Below are 27,712 nucleotides of genomic sequence, written 5' to 3' on the forward strand. Positions count from 1 at the left end.
TTTCAAACTGGATTTGTCTTTTATTAATTACTATTTGTCTTTTAATAATTACTATTGATTAGAAAAGCTTTTCTTATTAATTAGCCATGACACTAAGAATGTAACTTTTAATTTGCAGTGATTATATTTAATACATACACATTTTAAAAATTTCGTATTCTATATTTGCCATTCAATGTTGATAACTTAAAAGAATTTTAAATTACATATATTAATTATTGAAAATATGAAGGGAAAAAATTGCAAAGAGAAAGTAATAATCATTTAAAATTTTACCATTAGAAGGTCAACATTCTTATTTCAATGAATGTATTTCTACATATCACATAATCCTTCTATTTGGAGAGATTTATGATGTTTAATGTATCATGTCTTAAGTGTATATATATATATACACACACATATATATATTAGTATCTGTTTCTGGATTTCTTTTGATGTTTGGTTTCATATCATATATTGTTCTGCACACTTATGGACAGTTCACCATATGCTGTCCCACACATAAAGCAGTCATATACTAATTCCATGATATTCTTTTGCTTCTGAATTCCACACATCAAATAGTCACATACTAATTCCATGACATTCTCCTGCTTCTGAATTATTTTGTCTATTAATAATTTATTGATAGATCTTAAACTTTTTCAACTACTTTCCCTAAATATTGAACTGCTCATGGAACATGTACCAAGAAATTATATGTTTAAGTGAATACTAAGGCAATAATTATAAATTAGATTCAATTTTCCAGTATATTTACTTGCTACTGTGTAGATATAAAGGAAAACTCCAAGTTTTGTTGTTCATATCTTTCCTTTCCCCCCTGGTCAGTCATAAAATCTCCTTAAAATTTTGTCACTTTTATGCAGAAATCTTCCTCATTTACTTTTCTTGAGAATTGTTTCCTGGAGAAACAAAATAGAAACAACAAATCAACCAGCCAATTAGCAAATAAAGATAAACATTAAAAAAGAGAAAAACATGAAAATAAGTTCAGGTGCCCTCCCTGCACAAGTACAAACTGAACTTCTAACCATCAACTTCTTTTTTTTTTTTTTTTAACTTTACAATATTGTGTTGGTTTTGCCATACATCCACATGCATCCATCACGGATGTACACGTGTTCCCAGTCCTGAACCCCACCTCCCACCTCCTTCCCCACACCATCCCTCTGGGTCATCCCAGTGCACCAGCCCCATCAACTTCTTATAATCCAATAAAATCCATAGGGTTGACACTCATTCTGGAAAAGGCTCTGCAGACTGTGCAAACCCAAGAAAGCAGTTTGAAAATTGCTACTCTCACTTGGGTCTGTTTAGACCTCTGACCAACAACACCTTTGGAAAGCCAAGAGGCGAACTGAAAATCTAAGGGCACTCCTCATCTGTTGTGGGTTGAATTATGTCTTTCACAAAATTCATACGCTGAGATCATAACTCTCAGCATCTCAGAATGTGAGATTGCCATATTTGGAAACAAGAATGTCACATATAAAATTAATTAAGATGAGGTTATATTGGACTAGAATGGGCCCTTAATCCAACATGATTAGTGTCTTTATTCAAAAGGAATACTTGGGCATAGTGGTGTGCCAGGGAGGTGTCATGTATAGATTGGAGTTATGCTGCCACAAGCAAAGGAGCTACGAGAAACCAGGAGAGACCTGGAACAGACCCTTCCCTAAAGGCTACAGATGGGGCATGAACCTGCCAACAACTTGAGCTCAGATTTAAAAGCTAGATAACTGTGAGGCAATCATTTCTGTTAAGTAACTGACTTTGTGAACCATGATTATGGGTGCTAGGTCACTAATATACCATTTTTCTTATTTTTAAGTATATTTTGTAAGTTTCTATTTTCCCTGTACCAATCTTTCCATTACTTGTGGCAGCAAATTGTCTGACTCTTACGGGCACATACATAATATTAATTATCTTTTCAAAGAGAATCATTAACTCTATGTGATTTTCCTAAATTATTCCTTCATGTTTGTTTCCCTTTCATATACTAGGCTTTTATGGATCTGAGGACCATGAAGCACCATCAGGAATGTGTGTCTCTCATGAGGGCAAGTAGAATGTGCCCTCACAACAGAGATAATTACCATCACTTCAGCACTAAAACTATCAATAAGAACAGGGAAGAGGGAATCTCTGCAGTCTAGACTGGAACACACAGTGGGTAGAAATGACCCTGTCTCTTGTGAAGGCAATGATCTGACATGGAAGTATCCCTGGCAAGGCTCAGTGATCTGAAGGACCCACACATTGTGTTGCCTTTCTCACCTACAGATTCAAAGCACATAGTCTCTTCCAGGGGGTGGGAGCAGGTTACTCACTTATTTTCCACATCCTGGATGGTGTCAGGCAGAGGCAGATGTCTGGTTTCAGGTTGGAGAAGGACGAGAAGACTAGCAATGATGGGGCACACTCCATAGATGATCCAGGGCAGAGTGGGTAGATACACCACTAGGGTCATCAGCAGGGGAGCCAGTGCTGCCCCACACCTACTAGCCATCATATCTATGCCTGCAGCTCTTGCTCTAAATGATAAGTAATAATTTTTGTAATAATTCAGTAAAAATCTTCACTTGTAATTTATGATCTATTATTTTGACATGATTATGGAAGACAATAAAAGACAAATATTAAATACTTGGGTTTGATGACAAACACTTATTTTTGCAATTTGCTCTGTAATTTTCCAGCTGTCTTTGTCAGGGTCAAAGTGTGAAAGACCCATTGTCATCATTAAACAGAACATTACACACTAGACCTATTCTAACAAATGGCCCAAAAGGTTAATGAAATGAAGCACTGAAGTATTGCTTAGGACAGTGCATGGCCCCAAATCTGCTTTTTCAATAAACTGTGACTATAATTGCTGTTAGCGTATCACTAGTACAGTTAAAAACAATTGCTTTATAGTTAACATTTCCTATTATGCTTATTCCCACAACAACCATCAGTTAGCTGGGAAAGTACTTTTTTGGGTGGTGGCAGAACATTCATAAACTCATATACCTGACAAGAGTGGGGAGGAGTTCAACAAAGTGGACAGAAATACTGGTGTTAGAGGCAGCAACACAGCCCATTCCCACACTTGCCAAAGTCACACGCACGGTCTGCATTTCTGGAGACAAGAAAATCAGAGAGATTAAATAACTATGTGGAAGGAATCAGCATCCACCAAATTTAGTCAAGGGGGAAAAACCCTACTGCTTTACCTGTATGTTTGAAATAAGTTGTAGAAAATTGTACATGGCAGTGATCATGGGGTGGCTGAACAAATGAAAAATGTAAAATTATAAATATAGGTGGTAAAAAGTACATAAAAGTATCTGGATTGATTGCAGCAAATCTCTTCACGTAGGTGAGATTTACTGGAGAAGCAGAAGAAAAAATGAATCTGGCAGAAATTTTCTTTTACTTATTCAGTCCAGTACTTGTTATATCCTAATGGTAGAAGGTAGAACCATCATGCAGTCAATTCCTAAATCTAAGGCTCATCTCTAACTTTGAGGACTTTATGATTAAAATGCAGAATTTAAAGTTATCAGTCATCCTGGTGTACCTGGGAATTAGCAGATTTTAATAAGGTGAGACTTTCATTGATAAAATCAGAAAAGTCCCAGGTAAACCAAAGTCCCAGGTAAACCCAAATGAGTCAGTCAACCTAGAGCAGATACAGCATCGCCATGGGGTAAGCATGACACCAGAGAGTACTAGAAGGACAGGATTAATCTCTGAAAGAACAGGCAGAAGATCTAGATCTAGATCAATTTTAGTTTTGAATGGAAGGAAACCTACTAGGAGAAAATGGAAGAATGGAAACCTACTAGGAAATAAAAATAAGTCAAAATTTGTTGCTGTTGTTTAGTTGCCAAGTCATGTCTGACTCTTTTGTAATCCCAAGGACTATAGCCCCTCCAGGCTCCTCCATCCATGGGATTTTCCAGGCAAGAATACTGGAGTATTGCCATCTGCCATCTGCTTCTTCAGGGGATGTTCCTGACCCAGGGATAGAACCCACATCTTCTGCATTCACAAGCAAGTTCTTTACCATAGAGCCATCTGAGAAGTCCCAATTCAAAATTAGGGAAACACTTGTTCCCTACGTTCAAATGTTCAAAGAATCAGTTTTCTGAGCAATATAAAAAGAAATATAATTATAGCTATATAATATTGGAAACAAACTTTACTGTAAGGCAGTAAGCCTGCATCATTAATGATATTCTGAGGAGCAGAGTTCACCAGTCTATGAGGATGTAAAGCACATTTCTGCATTGGGAGATGGCAAAACATTGTGTTCACTAAGTTTCTCCTAGTCATTACATAACATCATTCTATTAACATATGAAGTAATCTAACAGGGAATTGACAAGGGTTTCCTCTTCCTGCTCTACACTCTTTCACTACGTAAAGAGGAATTTTTTTTTTCCATTTCCTGGAAGACTTCCATAAGCAAGAGATATAGTTATGGTGACTTAACCCCACAGTCACATGTGGATACATAGATATGGGGAAGTAGACCAGTCATCAAAGCTGGCAATGAGGAGCCCAGAGTGGGCGACCATATCGTGTCCTCGCCTGGAATATAATTGCAAGACCTTGCCCTTCCATGTTTGTTATTAAAAGAGTGAATGAGTGTATGTGTGCTCAGTCATGTCCGACTCCTTGCGACCCCACAGATCTGTAGACTGCCAGGCTCCTCTGTACATGGGATTTCCCAGGCAAGAATATTGGAATGGGTGGCCATTTCATCCTCCAGGGGATCTTCCTGGCCCAGGGATTGAACCTGCATCTCCTGTGGCTCCTGCTTTGTCAGACAGATTCTTTACCATTGAGCCATCAGGGAAGCCAAAAAGAGTGAATGAGTGAAGAGAAAGTGAACAATTGCTGTTCTGGAGAAACTGTCTGAAATAAATGGCACTAGTTTCCAACATTTCCATAATGGAGTGAATATAAACAGATGCCTGATTTATCCCTCAACATGTGACTCATTTCTCAACAACTTATTAGCAGAATTTCTCATTAACAATCATATTGGTTTGAGGGAATACTTAGCCCTTAATTAGGATCTCTCTTTAATCCTGGCTTCCAACAAGTGTGATCAATTGCAGTCCCTGAAGGAGTAGAAAAAGACCCTTCATTTCCCCAGAGCCCAGTCTTCTCTCACCTTGGGGCACAAACGTGTTGACCAAAATGGAAAGTCCCACCAGGAACATGAAAAGCGTCTGGGTTGGTCGACGGCCCATGTGATTCAATACTGGAGGTATAAGACATCGGGTTAAGCCCGTGAGAGCTCCAAAGATGACCTGGAACAGGAATATGTTGCTCCCAAAGTGTTGTAGATTGATGAAGATGCCAAAAAAGGGTATTGTGGTTCCAAATCTGTAGTAAACGAAAAAGGAAAGACAGAAGCCATAAAATTTAGAGCCCAGATGCTACAGTTGATGATTATATTCACCCAGGCAACTAATAGGCAAGGTTAAAGAATAAAGTCCCAATCTGATTTCTCCAATATTATTTATTTATTTTAATGTATAATTTATTTTTATTTTTTTTCTAATTTTATTTTATTTTTAAACTTTACATAATTGTATTAGTTTTGCCAAATATCAAAATGAATCCGCCACAGGTATACATGTGTTCCCCATCCTGAACCCTCCTCCCTCCTCCCTCCCCATACCATCCCTCTGGGTCGTCCCAGTGCACTAGCCCCAAGCATCCACTATCGTGCATCGAACCTGGACTGGCAACTCGTTTCATACATGATATTTTACATGTTTCAATGCTATTCTCCCAAATCTTCCCACCCTCTCCCTCTCCCACAGAGTCCATAAGACTGTTCTATACATCAGTGTCTCTTTTGCTGTCTCATACACCGGGTTATTGTTAACATCTTCCTAAATTCCATATATATGCGTTAGTATACTGTATTTATGTTTTTCCTTCTGGCTTACTTCACTCTGTATAATAGGCTCCAGTTTCATCCACCTCATTAGAACTGATTCAAATGTATTCTTTTTAATGGCTGAGTAATACTCCATTGTGTATATGTACCACAGCTTTCTTATCCATTCATCTGCTGATGGACATCTAGGAACTGGAGGAATCAACCTACCTGACTTCAGGCTCTACTACAAAGCCACAGTTATCAAGACAGTATGGTACTGGCACAAAGACAGAAATATTGATCAATGGAATAAAATAGAAAGCCCAGAGATAAATCCACGCACATATGGACACCTTATCTTTGACAAAGGAGGCAAGAATATACAATGGATTAAAGACAATCTCTTTAACAAGTGGTGCTGGGAAATCTGGTCAACCACTTGTAAAAGAATGAAACTAGACCACTTTCTAACACCATACACAAAAATAAACTCAAAATGGACTAAAGATCTAAATGTAAGACCAGAAACTATAAAACTCCTAGAGGAGAACATAGGCAAAACACTCTCCGACATACATCACAGCAGGATCCTCTATGACCCACCTCCCAGAATATTGGAAATAAAAGCAAAAATAAACAAATGGGACCTAATTAACCTTAAAAGCTTCTGCACATCAAAGGAAACTATTAGCAAGGTGAAAAGACAGCCTTCAGAATGGGAGAAAATAATAGCAAATGAAGCAACTGACAAACAACTAATCTCAAAAATATACAAGCAACTCCTACAGCTCAACTCCAGAAAATAAATGACCCAATCAAAAAATGGGCCAAAGAACTAAATAGACATTTCTCCAAAGAAGACATACAGAGGGCTAACAAACACATGAAAAGATGCTCAACATCACTCATTATCAGAGAAATGCAAATCAAAACCACTATGAGGTACCATTTCACACCAGTCAGAATGGCTGTGATCCAAAAGTCTACAAATAATAAATGCTGGAGAGGGTGTGGAGAAAAGGGAACCCTCTTACACTGTTGGTGGGAATGCAAACTAGTACAGCCACTATGGAGAACAGTGTGGAGATTCCTTAAAAAACTGGAAATAGAACTGCCTTATGATCCAGCAATCCCACTGCTGGGCATACACACTGAGGAAACCAGAAGGGAAAGAGACACGTGTACCCCAATGTTCATCGCAGCACTGATTTCTCCAATTTTAGAAGTAAAATTATCATAAATAATTACATGGAGTCACTTGGACTGAAAAGAGATCAAACCAGTGAATTCTAAAGGAAATCACTCTGAATATTCATTGGAAGGACTGATAATGAAGCTGAAGCTCCAGTACTTTGGCCACCTGATGTGAAGAGCCAATTCACTGGAAAAGATGCTAATGCTGGGAAAGATTGAGGGCAGGAGGATAAGGGGAAAACCGAGGACGAGATGGTTGTTTGGCATCATCAACTCAATGGACATGACTTTGAACAAACTCTGGGAGATGGTGAAGGGCAGGGAAACCTGGCTTGCTGCTGTCCATGGGGTCTCAGAGTAGGGCACAACTGAGTAAATGAATAACAAATATATGAAAATGATACTCCTTCTGTCTTTCTTTTGTCTGAGTCCCTGAGCATAGAGTTGGCAGTGACAGGAAAGTGTACCTGCTGTGATCAGCAAATTGGATGCTACATAGAAATTGAATGGAGAAGACCAAAACCAGGAATTTAGAAAAATTACTTTTTGAAGTTTGTCTGTATGCTGTGAGTCTGACATCTCCTACCTCAAACCCAATATTGTAAACCATTTCTCTTTTCTCAGTTCAGTTCAGTTCAGTCGCTCAGTTGTGTCTGACTTTTTGTGACCCCATGAATCGCAGCATGCCAGGCCTCCTTGTCCATCACCAGAAACTAGTGATTAAAACTGTGAAGGGACCATGCATGTCTTCTTGACCTGGGAGCATAGTATCCTGGGTTTTAACACAAATCTGGGGAATTCAAAGTTCATATATGATTTCTTAGGGCTAAGAGAATATGTGAGAATTCAAAAGAGCAAACATACATCTACTGCACTGTCAGAAATGGAATCAAATGTTCCAACTTGGGATCAACCTTTTACCCAGAAAACATCTAAAGGAAAAGAGTCCACTTTAATGAACTACTACACCCTGAGAGAGCTAGACTTAGACATTACAACAGAAGAAACACCACAGATCACAGCAATTGCAAGCAAGTCCTCTCTTGACCATTATCTCTGCTTTTTCCTTCCCTTCTGATTGTCTAGGATTCAGGAACAAAAGTCTGTGTCCTAGTGGATATGGGAAAGGTGAAAAAACACAATGCAGTTAAACACAGAAGCAGCCTACTAGGGTATTCCTAGGAAGATGTAAATTGTACAATACAATAGCTACTTTCTTAAGCTTGGGGAAGGTCTATATTGTCATGTATACTTTTCATTCTTGATTGTTAAATCTTCAAAAATTTAGAATTATATTTAAAATTTCTCCTCTTAACTCTACCAAAATACAAGTACTTATATACTCTCATGACATAATGAACGAGATTTTCACAGGAACCATTGTGCTAACACTCAAATAAAGTGTTAGTCACTCAGTCGTGTCTGACTCTTTGCTATCCCACGGACTGTAGCCCACCAGGCTCCTCTATCCATGGGATTCTCCAGGCAAGAATACTGGGGTGGTTTGACATGCCCTCTTCCAGGGGATCTTCCTGACCTGGGGATCCAACCCAGGTCTCCCGCATTGCAGACAGATACTTTACCATCTGAGTTACCCTGGAAGCCCCAACACTCAAATAAGCTGAATCCAAATTGAAAACAAGTAACAGTTCACCAACACTGGAGTACAAGTAGACATTGTAGCTTAATCATCTGCTGCTGCTGCTGCTAAGTCGCTCCAGTCGTGTCCAACTCTGTGCGACCCCATAGATGGCAACCCACCAGGATCCGCCGTCCCTGGGATTCTCCAGGCAAGAACTCTGGAGTGGGTTGCCATTTCCTTCTCCAATTCATGAAAGTGAAAAGTGAAAGTGAAGTCGCTCAGTCGTGTCCAACTCTTAGCGACCCCATGGACTGCAGCCCACCAGGCTCCTCGGTCCATGGGATTTTCCAGGCAAGAGTACTGGAGTGGGGTGCCATTGTGGAAACTAAATTCCTAGGGAGGAGAACAGCCTACTTGTATACACAACAGAATGGATGAATCTTCATGAATGAGCATAAAGAAAGGGGGCTGTCTCTGAACCCATCTGTCATTTACATTATGTAAAAGAATCAGGCAACATTCATCTGTAGTGAAGAAGATAAGAACAGTTGTTAATTTTTATTTTTCACAGGAGAGGGTAGTGAGGAGAGAATAGAGTCAGGAAGTGGTGCTGGTGGTGGTTATTGTGCAACTGGATAGTTGACATAGGAAATCTTGGGAAATTTGAATTTTCTGTCTTGATCTGGAGGTTGGTTACATTTTTACATATTGGCGTATTCATTGATTTGTATATATTCCTAATCTCTTCAGGTTTATGTATTATTTTTTAATTAAAATATTTTATTATAAAAGTATTTCTTGCACACAGAAAAAGAGAATAATATGTATCCACCATTTCAGCACATTGTCTAATTGCTTTACTTATTTACTCACTTAATAGCATTAAAGTTTTATAGATACAATTGAAGCTCCCTATATGTTCCTTCTTGATCTCTTCTCCTTCAATCCTCGCAAAGGGGCTGATACTTACCATTGACATGCTTGCTCTTCTTACACATGTGTATATCCTATGCACACTGGTATAGTATTGTATATAAGATTGTTTTACCTTTTTTCAATGTAAAACAATTGGCGTCATGCTGATAAATCACAAATCATTCTGAATTTTTCTTTTTCATTATGTTTTTACGGGTGCATCTATGTTGGTGCAGTTGGCCCTAGTTCAATCATTTTAACAGCTGTAAGATATTACATTGTACAAATGTACAAATTTGTACAAATTACATTGTACAAATATGCTACAAATTATTCATTAGTTTTCTATTAGCAGATTAGAATTTTCTGTCTTGACCTGGAGGTTGGTTACATTTTTACATATTGACATATTCATTGATTCATATATATTCATGATCTCTTCATGTTTCTGTTTTAAAATTTTGCTTCAATTAAATTGAAAGATAAATATAGAAAAACAAGTGCTAAGATCTGTTCTTAATGGAAGTTCTCAACAATAGTCTCCAGTTAAGACACAGATAGAGTGATAAAATCTAACTAACTCTTCATCATACAATCAGTTTCTTGTGAGTCTTAGTTGGTGTTCGCCACATCTTTTATTTTCAAATCACCATCTCCCTCTCACAACACTTTTGTAACCTTTGAAATAAATAGTTTTATGCCCCAACTCTTTGAATGTTGCCATGCACTGTGAGCAAGCCCACCTCACAAAGAACAGAAGACAGATTCTTTTTCGCAGCTTGGGTGTGCGGAATAAGTCAAACACAGTAGTTTTCATCTGTGCTGTCTTCAGCTCCTCCTGCATGGTCACTCTCAAACCCTTCAACAACAGCAAACACATATCATTTGCCAACATAGTTCGAGGTATAGTGGTTAGCATTGGATCCCAAAAGGACAGAAATGATGTATTCCCTTTCTTTCTGCGTGTGTGTCCTAAGTCACTTCAGTTGTGTCTGATTCTTTGCTACCCTATGGACAATTCCCCACCAGGCTCCTCTGTTCATGGGATTCTCCAGACAAGAATACTGGAGTGGGTTGCCATGCCCTCCTCCAGGGGATCTTCCCAACCCAGGGATCAAACCTGCATCTCTTATGTCTACCTCCATTGGCAGGCAGGTTCTTTACCACTAGCACCACCTGGAAAGCCCCTCCTTCTTTCTAGGGTAACATATTATACATGAAACCACAAGTGTGAATGTGATATGAAGGAGTATGTAAGGATTTAAGGGAAACTCCAGGAAATTAAATGGCAACAACAAAATTTTGAAAATGAGGGCATGGTATCCAAGGGAGTACAGAGCCTATAGATTCAATTCAGGAAATGAACTAAAGGAAGTAGTTGCACAGCAAGCAAAGCTTCTTTTCTCTGAAATAGACCTGAAAGATGAGAGAACTGAGCTTGTCTTCTCAACTAACTGCCCTGTTAGAAAATCAGCTTGTCTATCTCAAGAAGAAGAAGGCAGGTGTCAGTTTATTTCTTCTCTACAACCCTTAACCACCTTCCCTTCCCTTCTCACCTCCATGTTCAGGGTTGCTTCAGCATTCTTCATTCCATTTCTGTGTGCAACTTTCTTAAGTTCCTTTAAGCCCTCATCTGGTTTATTGGTGATAATCAGCCACCGAGCAGATTCCACCAGCCACCTGAAGAAAGGCACATAAGTGCAGTCAGCTCTCTTTTTTAATGTATTGTATGCTTCTTGACAGCAGATGCTTTTTGCCTTCCATCTATATCCACCATTTCACTTGTTGGATCCACAGACCTTGGAGTCAAATTTCCTCTCTGCTTACTCAGGAAGAGAATTTCCAAGAAGCTTATGAAGTTTAAGGTGGAGAGTCCTTCATATGCATATTCTCTTTGAAAGCTTTGCATGGGATCTAACAACTTTGTGAATATAGTATATATTTATAATATATATTCTTTTAAAAAAGAAGCCCCCAAATGATGTAAGCTTATAGCCCAACAAATATTGCAAATACTCTTGCTGCTACCAACACTGTTGGTACCTAACTACACAAGTGAGTCACTTGTTTACATCTGCCTCAGATTTCTCATCAATAAAATGGGGACTGTAGTGCCATCTTCTTTGTAGAACTGGAAAGAGGATAAAATGACTTAGGAGATGATTCTGACAAGGACTACACTCTGCTCCTTCTTTGAACTCATCTCAATGTATTAAACCTATAGTCATCCTTCTGTGATCACTTAAGCTGATTCTCCCTACCATAAGTAAATGTTTGTTAAAACTATTTAAGGGAAAAGGAAGTGCTGAACACATAACAGAAATCACCCTATCTACATGCCATTTTTAGTAATGTAGAAATTATGCCACTATTTTGTCAACTGGCTATATGAACAAATTTGATGCCTCTTCCTTTATCCAAAATCAGCAACAACATAGAAAATTGCTGAATCTTTACCATATTGGATTCATTCCAAAGCTCAAAAAACAGTATTTTTAAAATATGTCTGATTTTATACTAAGGAAAATAATATTAGCCTAACTCTGACCACTATACTGGGTAAAACTTATAAAGATGGCAGAAAATATCTAGAAACCCCAGACAGAAAAGTCATTATTACTCTGTGTTCTGCTTCTCAAACCTCAAATCCCACAGAGTGAACAGATGAGAGACATGGGTTTTAGGTCCAAACAATACAAAATGGTCCATGGAATAAGAAAATCAATATATCTTAATTCAATATGCATTTTCATCCCAGGTTCCCATAAGACAGAGTAAGAGAGAAAGCTCATACCTTGAGGAGAGAAAGAAGACAAAGAAAGGTACAGATACCACCAGCTGCAGGGTGCGCCACTCTCGAAAGACAAAAGCCAGTCCTCCCAGCATCATCTGTCCCATACTAAAGGTACAGGTTACCAGTGTTAATATCATGGCTTTTGACTGGGATCTTGTCCACTCTATAACTGGAAGAAAATCCAAATGGGATATTAATGTCACATAAAGATGAAATTTCAAAGTGATTTTTAAAGCATGGAAAATGGGAGGAGACCAAAATTGTTGACTTACTCAGCATAATGTTGTTTGCCACGATGACCACAGCAGAACAGCCTGACCAGAAGCGTAGCGAGCAGTAAATGAGGAAGGTGGGAGCAAAGGCTGCACAGGTCCCAGAGATGGCCAGCTGGAGCAAACAGCACCTGAGAATCAACTTCCGCCCAAACCTAAGAAACAGAATCTGCTTAGATGAAGGGAATAATGATAACTTGTGGTAAAAACATAAGAAACCAAAAGAATACTCTGAAATTTAGAGAATGTTTTAACAAGTGATTCTTTGTAATTGAAAACGTTTAAAAAAGAAGGGCTAAATCAACAATAGGAATCTCCTTATTTTTTTTTCTTTTTCTTTTTTTTTTTTTTACTGTAATACTTTTATTTTGACATAATTTTTTTACAACCTTTTGATTTTATTTTATTTTTTTTTAAATATTTAAAGTGACATTGGGATGCCTGATATACATTGTAAAAAGAGTCCTGCTATCTTGTTAATTAACAAGGCCATCACCTTACATATTTACCTTTTTTTTACTTTTTTGGGTGAGAACATTTAAGTTTGACACTCTTAAAATTTCAATTATAGAATACAATGTTATCAACTATAGTCTTTACGTTATACTTTATGTCCTCAGACCTTATTCATCTTTTTTTTTTAATTTATTCCTTTATTTCTCATGTGTTCCCCATCCTGAACCCTCCTCCCTCCTCCCTCCCCATACCATCCCTCTGGGTCGTCCCAGTGCACCAGCCCCAAGCATCCAGCATCGTGCATTGAACCTGGACTGGCATCTCGTTTCATACATGACTAACACTCTTTTTCTATAGACTAACAAGACCAAAACCTCATCCTCCAATCACCAAATGGCCTCTGACACCAAGTGGCACCATATAAAATAAACTATAATGTTGGAACTTGGAAAATACCATAAGAACCCACCGTACTAACATAGGTATTTAGCAAAGTAGAGAGTCTGTACAGTGTTCAGAACACAAGGGAGCTAAAACTGTACTTGGGTCTCTAGGACCAGACAGGTTAAGGTTAAACTGATGCAAAAGATCAGTGGACAGAGTTGTTGAAGGTTTATAACTGCCATATAACCCAGCAATCCCACTGCTGGGCATACACACTGAGAAAATCAGAATTTAAAGAGACACATGTACCCCAATGTTCATCGCAACACTGCTTATAATAGCCAGGACACGGAAGCAACTTAGATGTCCATCAGCAGATGAATGGATAAGAAAGCTGTGGTACATATACACAATGGAGTATTACTCAGCCATTAAAAAGAATACATTTGAGTCAGTTCTTTTTTTTTTTTTTTTTTATTCTTCCAATTTTATTTTATTTTTAAACTTTACATAATTGTATTAGTTTTGCCAAATATCGAAATGAATCCGCCACAGGTATACATGTGTTCCCCATCCCGAACCCTCCTCCCTCCTCCCTCCCCATACCATCCCTCTGGGTCGTCCCAGTGCACCAGCCCCAAGCATCCAGCATCGTGCATTGAACCTGGACTGGCATCTCGTTTCATACATGACTAACACTCTTTTTCTATAGACTAACAAGACCAAAACCTCATCCTCCAATCACCAAATGGCCTCTGACACCAAGTGGCACCATATAAAATAAACTATAATGTTGGAACTTGGAAAATACCATAAGAACCCACCGTACTAACATAGGTATTTAGCAAAGTAGAGAGTCTGTACAGTGTTCAGAACACAAGGGAGCTAAAACTGTACTTGGGTCTCTAGGACCAGACAGGTTAAGGTTAAACTGATGCAAAAGATCAGTGGACAGAGTTGTTGAAGGTTTATAACTGCCATATAACCCAGCAATCCCACTGCTGGGCATACACACTGAGAAAATCAGAATTTAAAGAGACACATGTACCCCAATGTTCATCGCAACACTGCTTATAATAGCCAGGACACGGAAGCAACTTAGATGTCCATCAGCAGATGAATGGATAAGAAAGCTGTGGTACATATACACAATGGAGTATTACTCAGCCATTAAAAAGAATACATTTGAGTCAGTTCTAATGAGGTGGATGAAACTGGAGCCTATTATACAGAGTGAAGTAAGCCAGAAAGAAAAACACCAATACAGTATACTAACTCATATATATGAAATTTAGAAGATGGTAACAATAACCCTGTATGCGAGACAGCAAAAGAGACACAGAGGTATAGAACAGACTTTTGGACTCTGTGGGAGAGGGCAAGGATGGGATGATTTGGAAGAATGGCATTGAAACATGTATAATATCATATGTGAAACGAATCGCCAGTCCAGGTTTGATGCATGGTACAGGATGCTCAGGGCTGGTGCACTGGGATGACCCAGAGGGATGGTATAGGGAGGGAGGTGGGAGGGGGGTTCAGGATGGGGAACACGTGTACACCTGTGGCAGATTCATGTTGATGTATGGCAAAACCAATACAATAGTGTAAAGTAATTAGCCTCCAATTAAAATAAATTCATATTTTAAAAAAAAAGAGCCACTCTTTGATGAATCTGGATTTATAGTCTTCAAGAAGTGTGCTTTTCTAGAAAAGAATATATAAGTATCATAACCCAGACAGCAGACATTATATAAATTTCTCAGAGGAAAGAATTATGAAAGATGAAGAATGAAGTGAAAAGTAAGGTGAAGCACAAATAAGAAAAAATGAATTCTGTGTTCCATGAGCATCAAGAAAATAGGGCCTTAGTGGAGGCAACCTGGATTAAACAAGATCTGCCAATCTATATGCCAGTAATAAAAACAGATAGACAATCTGGAATTGAAAATTCCTCTGCAATCCTTAAAACATAATTCTTAAAATGCTCAAATAATTTACCCTAAAAATAGAAAATGTGAACCATAGGAACCAGCATCACCAAAAAAATCGTAATTATTATCACCATCAAGAAAATAATGCAGAAAACAAACAAACAAAAAGAGAGAAATGTTCGAATGAGAAAAATCAAAACAACAACCACATCTTGAGTTGCAGTGCCATGCACATTGCTTCAGCACATGCCCTAACTGCATGGGCCAGCCTTGGCCCTTCATACTTATAACTCTGGTCTGAGTACAGGGTGGAGGTCGCTGCATGCAGCACCCTATAAGCAAGTGAAATTAGACGAAGCACAAAGGAAAAGGGGGGGAAAATATCCAAAGAAACAAGAGGCTGGAGATGTTGATACTGGTCCAAGCTCTCAAGGGGATAGAGAGAACCACAGCAGAAGCCTTGGTAATCCCCACCACATGCTCTTCTGGGCATTGTCAGAGCCTAAGAGCTGGGGTTAGAAGAGACAGCAGTTCAAATCCTGGTGACACCAGGTTCAAGCTGGGAAACCAGTGAAGAGAGACTTCTGGGATGCTGTCAAGAGCAATAGATGATTGATTTTGGATTGTAATCTTCCCACAGACAGTTGCCCAGTCCTCAGTTCTATGAGGCTTTTGCTCATCACAGGGCCACACATAGTGCTGCCCTTAGAACCTGAGTAAAAATTCGCTCCTCAGCCACAGCCTCCCAGCTCCATCCCTCCCAAGTATCCTCTTCCCAGCAGATCAAGCCCCAAACCTTTGGAGTGGGAACACTGACTCCAAGACCCTACACTACCAGAGTACTAACCCTAGGGAGTAACAAATAGTGAGAACTCACACAAAGGAAACCACTTGAATACAAGACCCAGCATCATCCAACCACCAGCAGCACCTTGTGCAAAATGCCTCACCCAAACAACAAATAAAACAAAAATACAAACCCAATCATCAGCAGACAGGATTACCACCTCACTCTGCCTTGCCCATCAGAGGAAAATCAAGCAAACAAACAAAAACTCAGCACAAATTTCACTCTATACGAAGTTTACACAAAGCGCTGGACCAACCATAGGAGGGAAGAAACCAAAATGAAGAAAGAATTCAACCTTTAAGTCTGGGAAAGGGAGACCTCAAACACAATGAATTAAAAAAAAATAGTGTAAAGGCAGAGAAATACTACACAAATGAAGGAACAAACTAGAAACACAGAAGTCCAAATAAATGAAGAGGAAATAGGCAAACTACCTGAAAAAGAATTCAGAATAAAGATAGTAAAGATGATCAAAAACCTTGGGGAAAAAATGGAGAAAATACAAGAATCAATTGACAAAGACCTAGAAGAATTAAAGAATAAACATACAGAGACAAACAATACATTTACCAAAATTAAAAATACTCTAGAAGGAATCAATAGCAGAATATCTGAAGCAGAAGAATGAATCAGTGAGCTGGAAGATAAAATGATAGAAATAACTTCTGAAGGGCAGAATAAAATAAAGGAATGAAAAGAACTGAGGATAGTCTCAGAGACCTCTGGGACAATATCAAATGCACCAGCATTTGAATTATAGAAGTCCCAGAAGAAGAAGAGAAAAACAGTTTATGAGAAAATTTTTGAAGAGATTATAGTTGAAAATTTCTCCAACATGGAAAAGGAAATAGTCAATCAAGTCAAGAGGCACAAAGAGTCCCATACAGGACAAACTCAAGGAGAAACACACCAAGACACTAAACAAACTAACAAAGACTAAACACAAAGAAAGAATATTAAAAGCAACAAGGAAGAAACAAGTAACATACAAGGGAAATCCCATATGCTTAACAGTTGATCTTTCAGTAGAAACTCTGCAGGCCAGAAGGGAATGGCAGGATATACTTAAAGTACTGAAAGGGAAAAATCTACAATGAAGATTACAGTACCTGGCAATGATCTCATTCAAAATTGATGGAGAAATAAAAAGCCTTTCAGACAAGCAAAAGTTTAGAGAATTAAGTACCACCAAACCAGCTTTACAACAAAAGTTAAAAGGACTTATATAGTCAAGAAATACAAGAGAAGTAAAAAGATCTACATAATCAACCCCAAACAATTAAGAAAAGGGCAATAGGAACATATATGTCAATAATTACTTTAAATGTAAATGGGTTAAACGCTCCAACTGAAAGACACAGACTGGCTGAATGGATACAAAACCAAGGGCCATATACATGCTGTCTACAAGAAACCCACTTCAGACCTCAAGACACATACAGACTGAAAGTCAGGGGATGGAAAAATATATTCCTGCAAATGGGAAGCAAAAGAAAGCTGGAGTAGCAATCCTCATATCAGACAAAATAGACCTTAAAATAAATAGGATTACAAGATATAAGGAAGGACACTACATAATGATCAAGGGCTCAATCCAAGAGGAAGACATAACAATTGTAAATATCTATGCACCCAACATAGGAGCGCCTCAATACATAAGACAAACACTAACAGACATAAAAGGAGAAATTGACAGTAACACAAGAATAATAGGAGACTTTAACACCCCACTCACACCAATGGACAGATCATCAAAAGAGAAATTTAATGAGGAAACACAAGTCTTAAATGATGCATTAGGTGAGATGGATCTCATTTATATCTTCAGGACATTCCATCCAAATGGAGAAGAATACACCTTCTTCTCAAGTGCACATGGAACATTCTCCAGGATAGACTGCATCTTGGGTCACAAATCAAATCTCAGTAAATTTAAGAAAATTGAAATCATATCAAGCATCTTCTCTGATGACAATGCTGTGAGACTAGATATCAGTTACCAGAAAAAAAAATGGTAAGAAACACAAACACATGGAAACAAATAACACATTTCTAAATAACCAACAGGTGACTGAAGAAATCAAAAGGGAAATAAAAAAATTTCTAGAAACAAATGACAATGAAAACACGACAACTCAAAACCCATGGGATGCAGCAAAAGCAGTTCTAAGAGGGAAATTTATAGCAGTACAATCTTACCTCAAGAAACAAGAAAAACATTGAATAGAAAACCTAAATTTACACCTAAAACAACTGGGAAAAGAACAAAAAGCCCCAAAATTAGTAGAAGAAAAAAAATCATAAAGATCCCAGCAGAGGGACGACCCAGAGGGATGGTATGGGGAGGGAGGAGGGAGGAGGGTTCAGGATGGGGAACACATGTATACCTGTGGCAGATTCATTTTGATATTTGGCAAAACTAATACAATTATGTAAAGTTTAAAAATAAAATAAAAGTTTAAAAAAATTTAATATTAATGAATGCATACTTTTAATTGGAAACAAGTGTGTTATTGGTTTGTGTGTGTGTGCTCAATTGCTCAGTTGGGTCTGACTCCATGGACTGTTTTACTAGGCTTTTTATTGTAAAAAGGTGATACCCATTTTAGGCTTCTTGGAAGAGCAAATAATCTGACCTTTTTTTTCCGAATGTGAAGTTCAACTCACAGGTGACTGAAAATTGATTCTAGTGATATTGAATAGCATTTCCCTTTCCTAATTCTGACTGTGTCCTTTTATAAGTAATCATCATGATTAGCATGCATCTAAACTGTTGTTACTTGGAGTACTTGACTACTCACAAATCTCACCATGATTCTGGAAATCCTCAGATTCCTGGTGTGTATTTGTTGATATTAATAGTTCTATTATCTTTATTGGTTCAATCACACAATGTCATCTAAGATGCTGCAAGACCTTGTACACAGGGTATGGATTGTGGGAAATAAAATTTCAGTTTTTATAAAAAAAAAAAAAATCCCAGCAGAAATAAATGAAAGAAGCAATACTAAAGATTAATAAAACTAAAAGCTGGTTCTTTGAGAAGATAAACAAAATTGACAAGCTTTAAGCCAGACTCATAAGGAAGAAAATAGAGAAGAATCAAATTAACAAAATTAGAAATGAAAAAGGAGAGGTTGCAACAGACAGTGCAGAAATACAAAGGATTATAAGAGATTATTATGAACAACTATATGGCAATAAAATGGATAACCTGGAAGAAATGGACAGATTCTTAGAAAAGTTGACTCTTCCAAGACTAACCAGGAAGTAAAAGAAATTATGAACAGCCCAATTATAAGCACTGAAATTGAAGCTGTGATCAAAAATCTCCCCCCCAAAAAAGTCCAGGACCAGATGGTGTCACAGGAGAAAACTATCAAACATGTAGAGAAGAGCTAATGCCTATCCTTCTAAAATTCTTTCCAAAAATTGCAGAGGAAGGAACACTTCCAAACTCATTCAACAAGGCCACAATCACCCTGATACCAAAACCAGACAAAGACAACACAAAAAAAAGAAAATTAGAGGCCGATATCACTGATTAACATAGAAGAAAAAATCCTCAACAAAATTTTAGCAAACAGAATTCAGCAACACATCAAAAAGCTCATATACCATGATCACGTTGGGTTTATTCCAAGAATGCAAGGATTCTTCAATATATTCAAATCAATCAGTGTGATACACTATATTAACAAATTGAAAGATAAAAACATATGATAATCTCAATAGATGAAGAAAAAGGCTTTGACAAAATTCAGCATCCATTTATGATTAAAACTATTCAAAACATGGGTATTGGAACCTAGCCAAGGTTCCGATGTTCCAACCCAACCTACTTATGTTGAGGAACCTATCTCAACATAGTAAAGGCCATATATGATAGGCCTACAGCAAACACTATGCTCAATGGTGAAAAACTGAAAACATTTCCCCTAAGATCAGGAACAAGACAAGGATGTCCACTTTCACCACTATTATTCAACATAGTTCTGGAAGTCCTAGCCACAGCAATCAGAGAAGAAAGAAAAAAAAGGAATCCAGATTGGAAAAGAAGAAATAAATCTCTCACTGTTTGCAAATAACATGATACTGTACAAAGAAAACCCTAAAGATACTATCAGAAAACTGCTAGAGCTAATCAGTGAATTTAAAGTTTTAGGATATAACATTAAAACATAGAAATCACTTGCATTTTTATATACTAACAATGAAAAATCAGAAAGAGAAATTAAGGAAGCAATCCCATTCACCATTGCAACACAAAGAATTAAATATCTAGGAATAAGTTTACCTAAGGGGACAAAAGAACTGTATACAGAAAGTTATAAGACACTGATGAAAGAAATCAAAGATGACATAAACAGATGGAGAGATATTCCATGTTCCTGGGTAGAAAGAATCAATATTGTGAAAATGACTTACTACCAAACACAATCTATAGATTCAATGTGATCCCTATCAAATTACCAATGGCATTTTAAAAGAACTAGAACAGAAAATTTCACAATTCGTATGTAAACACAAAAGACCCCGAATAGCCAAAGCAGTCTTGAGAAAGAAGAATGGAGCTGGAGCAAATCAACCTTCCTGAATTCAGATTATACTACAAAACTAGTCATCGAGACAGTATGGTACTGGCACAGAGACAGATATCTAGACCAATGGAACAAGATAGAAAGCCCAGAAATAAACCCATGCACCTTTGGGTACCTTATTTTTTTAAAAGAAGGCAAGAATATACAATGAGAGGCAAAGACAGCCTCTTCAATAAATGGTGCTGGGAAAACTGGACAGCTACAGGTAAAAGAATGAAATTAGAACACTTCTTAATATCATACACAAAGATAAACTCAAAATTGATTAAAGACCTAAATGTAAGACCAGAAACTATAAAACTCTTAGAGGAAAACATAGGCAGAACACTCCATGACATAAATCAAAGCAAGATCCTCTATGACCCACCTCCTAGAGTAATAGAAATAAAAACAAAAGTAAACAAGTTGGACCTGATTAAACGTAAAAGCTGTTGCACAGCAAAGGAAACTATAAGCAAGGCGAAAAGACAATTCTCAGAATGGGAGAAAATGATAGCATATGAATCAATTGACAAAGGATTAATTTCCAAAGTATACAAGTAGCTCACACAATTCAATACCAGAAAAGCAAACAACCCAATCAAAAAGTGGGGAAAAGACCTAAGCAGACATTTCTCCAAAGAAGACGTACAGATGGCTAACAAACACATGACAAGATGCTCAACATCGCTCATTATTAGAGAAATGCAAATCAAATAACAATGAGATATCATCTCACACCAGCCAGAATGGCCATCATCAAAAAGTATACAAACAATACAGGAAGCTTGGGGTTGGTGCACTGGGATGACCCAGAGGGATGGTATGGGGAGGAAGGTGGGAGGGGGGTTCAGGATTGGGAACACGTGTACACCCGTGGCAGATGCATGCAGATGTATGGCAAAACCAATACAATATTGTAAAGTAAAAAAAAAAATTTTTTTTAAGTCTAAAAACTGTAAATGCTGTAGAGGGTGTGGAGAAAGGGAACCCTCTTGCTCTGTTGGTGGGAATGTAAATTGATACAGCCACAATGGAAGATGGTATGGAGATTCCTTTAAAAACTATGGCAAAACCAATACCACATTGTAAAGTTAAAAAATAAAAATAAATTAAAAAATAAAATAAAAAATAAAAAAAACTAGGAACAAAACCACCATACAACCTAGCAATCCCACTCCTAGGCAAATACCGTGAGGAAACCAAAATTGAAACAGACACACGTACCCCAGTGCTCATTGTAGCACTATTTACGATAGCTAGAACATGGAAGCAACCTAGATGTCCATCAATAGATGAATGGATAAAGAAGTTGTGGTACATATACACAATGGAATATTCAGTTCAGTCGCTCAGTCGTGTCCAACTCTTTGCGACCCCATGAATTGCAGTACACCAGGCCTCCCTGTCCATCACCCAAACTCATATCCATCCAATCAGTGATGCCATCCAGCCGTCTCATCCTCTGTCATCCCCTTCTCCTCCTGCCCCCAACCCCTCCCAGCATCAGGGTCTTTTCCAATGAATCAACTCTTTGCATGAGGTGGCCAAAGTATTGGAGTTTCAGCTTCAACATCAGTCCTTCCATTGAATGCGCAGGACTGATCTCCTTTAGGATGGACTGGTTGGATCTCCTTGCAGTCCAAGGGACTCTCAAGAGTCTTCTCCAATGCCACAGTTCAAAAGCATCAATTCTTTGGTGCTCAGCTTTCTTCACAGTCCAACTCTCACATCCATACACGACAACTGGAAAAACCATAGCCTTGACTAGACGGACCTTTGTTGGCAAAGTAATGTCTCTGCTTTTTAATATGCTATCTAGGTTGGTCATAACTTTCCTTCCAAGGAGTAAACGTCTTTTAATTTCATGGCTGCAGTCACACTCAGCCATAAAAAGGAATCCATTTGAGTCAGTTTTGATGAGGTGGATGAACCTAGAACCTATTATACAGAGTGAAGTGAGTCAGAAAGAGAAAGATAAATATCGTATTCTAACACACATATACAGAATCTAGAAGAATGGTACTGAAGAACTTATTTACAGGGCAGCAATGGAGAAACATAGAGAATAGATTTATGGACATGGGGAGAGGGGAGGAGAGGGTGAGATGTATGGAGAAAGTAACATGGAAATTTACATTACCATATGTAAAATAGACAGCCAATGGGAATTTGCTGTATGGCTCAGGAAACTCAGACAGGGGCTCTGTATCAACCTAGAGGGGTGGGGTAGGGAGGGAGATAGGACGGAAGTTCAAGAAGGAGGGGATATATATACACCTATGTCTGATTCATGTTGAGGCTTGACAGAAAACAGCAGAATTCTGTAAAGCAATTATCCTTCAATAAAAAAATAAGTTAAAAGAACAAGAACAACAACCACATGAACTAATTGCTATCTCTATCAAATGATAGAAATTACCATATGGGTTTAAAAAGAGATGGACTTTTATGCTGCCCACTATAGTACTTAAAATATTATAGATTGAAAGTCAATTGACAGAAAATATATATATACAATTCAGGTAGTAATAATAAGATGACTAGAGTCTTTATATCATCATTAAAGAAAAAAATTTCAAAACAAAATTTATTTACAGACACAATAATGCTGAAAACAACAAGTGTATCTTTACTCAGCAACGGTGAACTACATGAAGCAAAACTGACAGAATTAGATAACAGAATTTATGATAGAGATATATTTGATACACTGATACCTTTAATTTTGATACAACTAACACTATATAGACTTTTCATTTTAATCTTTTTAGAAGTACAAGTCAGTAATTAATTATACTCATCATATCATGGAACCATCAACATTGTCTTTTTTGAAAACGTTTTCATCAACCCAAGACAAATTCTCACAATTAAGCAATAACTCTCCATCCCTGCCCTTTATCCTTTTGAAAATTTTAAACTCTCTCTCCATTCGTTTGCTTATTCTGGATATTTCATATAAGTGGTTGCCTACAATTTCCTTTTGTGCCTGGCTTATTTCACTTAGCATAATTTTTTGAGGTTCTCTCATGTTGCTCAAAGATGGGCACAATAAAGGACAGAAACAGCAAGAACCTAACAGAAGCAGAAGAGATTAAGAAGAGGTGGCAAGAATACACAGAAGAACCATTTTTTTAAAAGGTCCTAATGATCAAGATAACCACCATGGTATGATCACTCACCTAGGTCACTCAGCAATGGTTATAGGACTGCAAAAAGTCAGTTTTAATTCTAGTCCCAAAGAAGGGCAATGCCAAAGAATGTTCAAACTACCATACAATTGAGCTCATTTCACATGCTAGTAAGATAATGCTTAAAATCCTTCAAGTTGGCTTCACAAGTATAGGAACCAAGAACTCCCAGATGTGCAAGCTAGATTTAGAAAAGGCAGAGGAATCAGAGACCAAATTGCCAACATCCATTGGATCATAGAAAAAAAAAAAACAAGGAAATTCCACAATGAATGTAAATTGATATAGCCACTACAAAGAACAGTATGGAGATTCCTTAGAAAACTAAAAATGGAACTACCATATGACTCAGCAATCCCATTTCTGGGCATATACCCAGAGAAAACCATAATTCAGAAAGATACTTTCAATGTTCTTGCAGCACTATTTACAATAACCAGAACATGGAAGCAGACTAAATGTCCATCAACAGAGGAATGGATAAAGAAGAGGTGGTACATATATGCAATTAACGTTACTTTAGTTAAGTCACTCAGTCATGTCCGACTCTTTGCAACCCTGTGGACTGTAGCCCACCAGGCTCCTCCAACCATGGGATTCTCCAGGCAAGAATACTGGAGTGGGTTGCCATTTTACTCAGCCATAAAAAGGAGCAAAACTGTGCAATCTGCAGAGATGCAGTTGGACCTAGAGACTGTCATACAGAGTGAAGAAAGTCAAAAAGAGAAAAAAAAGTCATATAATAACTTTTATATGTGGAATATAGAAAATAACGTAGGTGAACTTATTTGCAAAGCAGAAGTAAAGACACACACAGAAAAATGGGCATATAGATACTAGTCGGGGGAGGAGGAGTGGGATGAACTGGGGGACTGGGATTGACATAGACACACTAATATGCATAACTATTACATAACACTACATAGTTATAACTACTATGTATAACTACTATAACCACTGTGTAACACTACTATGGATAACTAAGGAGAATCTACTGTGTAGCACAGGGAACTCTACTCAGCCCTCTGTGGTGACCTACATGGGAAGAAAATCCAAAAAAGAAGGGATATATGTATACAAACAGCTATTCACTTTGTTGTACAACAGAAACTAATACTGTAAAGTAACTATACTCCAATAAATATTAATTTAAAAAATAATTTCAAATTGAATGTTCTTTCTCTAGCAACTCTTCCAGTTCCAATAAAGCAGTTTCATAATAATAATAAAAAGCTATTCTGAAATGCCCCCAGATCTTATGGTGATATCATTTCTGTGCCCAGTACAGAGATCTCCATGGCAACAAAATTGCATTCTTCACAATGAGTCCAATCCTACATTTCCATCTGTAGCTGCTTGGGAACTAAGGAAACCCCCAACACTATGAACTGTCTATCAGAACTCAATAAAGACTTATTTATGAAACAATTAATCATAAACTCTGAAAACAACACAGAGTAGGGCAGCAATGATCTGGAGCCATACCTATCTGAGAGATGACCATATATGAAGCCTCCCACCAGCATTCCAGCCATGAATAGGGATTGAGCTACTGGTTTCTGTGACTGATGGTCACAAATGAGGTCCCACTGGAAGAGAAGGAAACCAGCACAGAGGAGCTTCACAGAATCTTATAGTCTTATAGCCCTCAACGCTCACTCGGTCAAAAAGCCATCAGTGAAATTCATGTCCGCTGGCTTCTCTTTACCACATTTACTGATCTATACCATTAATGTCTCAGCTTATGCATTGTTTTCTTCTAATAATCATCAACTAAATCTTCTAGGTTATATTAGGGGCAATCTTCATATTCACTTAGCACTGCATACCTCAGTGGTTCTCAATCATTTCCACACACTGAAAACTTTGAGGTTGCCTTTTCAACAACCTAGATTTTTCAACAGCTCTAGATTTCACATCTAGAGTGAAATGCACTCTGATTTGCTTGTATGACAAGTATCCAGGAAAGGACTTTAAAAAAAATTATACAAATATTTATAATTTGCAACTAGACTGAGAGCAAATGACCAAGAATAATTTTCCACAGTTTATATCAAGTACTTCTCACATTATGTGAGAACTGATGGTTAGGAAAGTAAACTTAAACCTTTGTAATACTAAAATTCATATCTAGTTATTGATTTCACTGTCATCAATTGTGCTTGGCAATTAAATAAATAAGTAATCAGTTTTCTTAAAAGAATGAAAGACAGCTGGCTACACTATCTATTCAGTGAATGAAGACATGAATCTTCAGACATGACTTTGTGTTATTCTGAATACCCAGACCATATACTTAGAAGAGGTAAATGGGGCCTTTACCTCTGTCACGATGGTGGAGGAGAACAAGCTGTGGTCATACACCCAGCCGTCCACACAGGGCTCCGTGTCCAGGTCAGTCATGTTTGGGAAGGTCCCATTCAGGTGAAGGAGTTGCCATTGAGGGTGGAGGAAACGATGACATTTCTCTGGCTTCAAGTTTGAATCCAGTGGGATAGAGATTCTCAGGAGAACATCAGGACTGAGGAATCCAGTGTCATTATCAGAGACAGTGTCATTATCAAGAATGTGGACCCAGCAACGATGACGAGGAATGGCTGCAGTGAAGTTCTCCAAAAGTATTTGACAAACTATTATCATGAGGGAAGGAAGAATTAAAGCCATCTGAAGGATCTGGAATTTTCCCAGGCCACCAACTTCATCCAGGAGCTCCTCAAAGGCCATTGGGCAAAGGCAATCTTCAAGAAGAGTCAGAATGACCTCAATTCTAGCTTCAAAGGAGAAAAAGCTTTCCTTTCATTAATTCATGTTAGATCTGTGTGACTCACACCACTATGTCGTCAATGTGTCCCATCCCCTCTCTACTGCAACAGAGCAGTGGGAGCAGTTTTCTTAGTCTTTCTGGAATCAGGAGGTATCACTGTTTTAGTAAAGTTATAAACAAAGTTATTTACCAAAGACACTTCTATGTGATGTAAACCGTTAAATCTGTTTAAAGATTTACTCTCTGAAAACACTTCCCCTCAGTTATTCTGTAAAATCAATATTGGACTTCAGCATGTACATATTCTCTAAATGTGTTAAAATGAGACTGCCACACAGTCTTCAGTCATTTCCAGAAAACAGAATTTGAGACACATAGAAGTGAACTGCTTTATGATTTTCCTGTGGAAAGAAGATAAAACAAGTGTTTTTCTGTTTTTCATTGAATTTAGATTAAAATAATTAACAAAATATAATCCTTTGTTTTTAATTAAAGCAAAGTGGAATGTGGTGCAATAACTACATTTTTAAATTTTTATTTTTTTTAATTGAAGAATAGTTGCTTTACAGAATTTTGTTGTTTTCTGTCAAACCTCAACATTAATTAGTCATAGGTATACTTATGTCCCCTCCCTCTTGAACCTCCTTCCCATCTCCTTCCCCATGCCACCCCTCTAGGTTGATACAGAGCTGCTGTTTGAATTCTCTGAGACATACAGCAAATTCCCATTGGCTATCTACTTTACATATGGTAACATAAGTTTCCATGTTACTCTCTCCATACATCTCACCCTCTCCTCCCCTCTCCCCATGTCCATAAATCTATTCTCTATGTCTGTTTCTCCATTGCTTCCCTGCAAATAAATTCTTCAGTGCCATCTTATTCCATACA

At 37.8% G+C, this 27,712-nt stretch overlaps 1 protein-coding gene across 1 annotated transcript; it reads right to left on the reverse strand.

Annotated features, from left to right (window-relative positions):
- LOC113886271 (solute carrier family 22 member 10-like) lies at nucleotides 1-26,986 on the reverse strand. Its single transcript, XM_027532350.1, has 10 exons — nucleotides 26,380-26,986; nucleotides 25,543-25,646; nucleotides 12,660-12,814; nucleotides 12,388-12,556; nucleotides 11,150-11,273; nucleotides 10,337-10,452; nucleotides 5,183-5,397; nucleotides 3,028-3,136; nucleotides 2,343-2,546; nucleotides 1-908 (listed from the first exon to the last, which is right to left on the reverse strand). The coding sequence occupies exons 1-10, from the start codon at nucleotides 26,779-26,781 to the stop codon at nucleotides 848-850; spliced, it is 1,659 nt and encodes a 552-aa protein (XP_027388151.1). The 5' UTR covers nucleotides 26,782-26,986; the 3' UTR covers nucleotides 1-847.
- Between the last annotated feature and the right edge of the window lie 726 nt (nucleotides 26,987-27,712).

The sequence above is a fragment of the Bos indicus x Bos taurus genome, chromosome 29 (assembly GCF_003369695.1).
Source record: "Bos indicus x Bos taurus breed Angus x Brahman F1 hybrid chromosome 29, Bos_hybrid_MaternalHap_v2.0, whole genome shotgun sequence".
Lineage (NCBI taxonomy): Eukaryota > Metazoa > Chordata > Mammalia > Artiodactyla > Bovidae > Bos > Bos indicus x Bos taurus.

Coding starts and splice junctions, on each gene's coding strand:
- LOC113886271 (XM_027532350.1), bottom strand. CDS start 26,781: ATGGCCTTTGAGGAGCTCCTGGATGAAGTTGGTGGCCTGGGAAAATTC. Junction 11,274..12,387: donor GTCTTCTTTCTCTCCTCAAG/GTATGAGCTTTC, acceptor GCCTTTCTTCAG/GTGGCTGGTGGAATCTGCTC. Junction 5,398..10,336: donor TGTCTTCTGTTCTTTGTGAG/GTGGGCTTGCTC, acceptor CGTTTACTACAG/ATTTGGAACCACAATACCCT.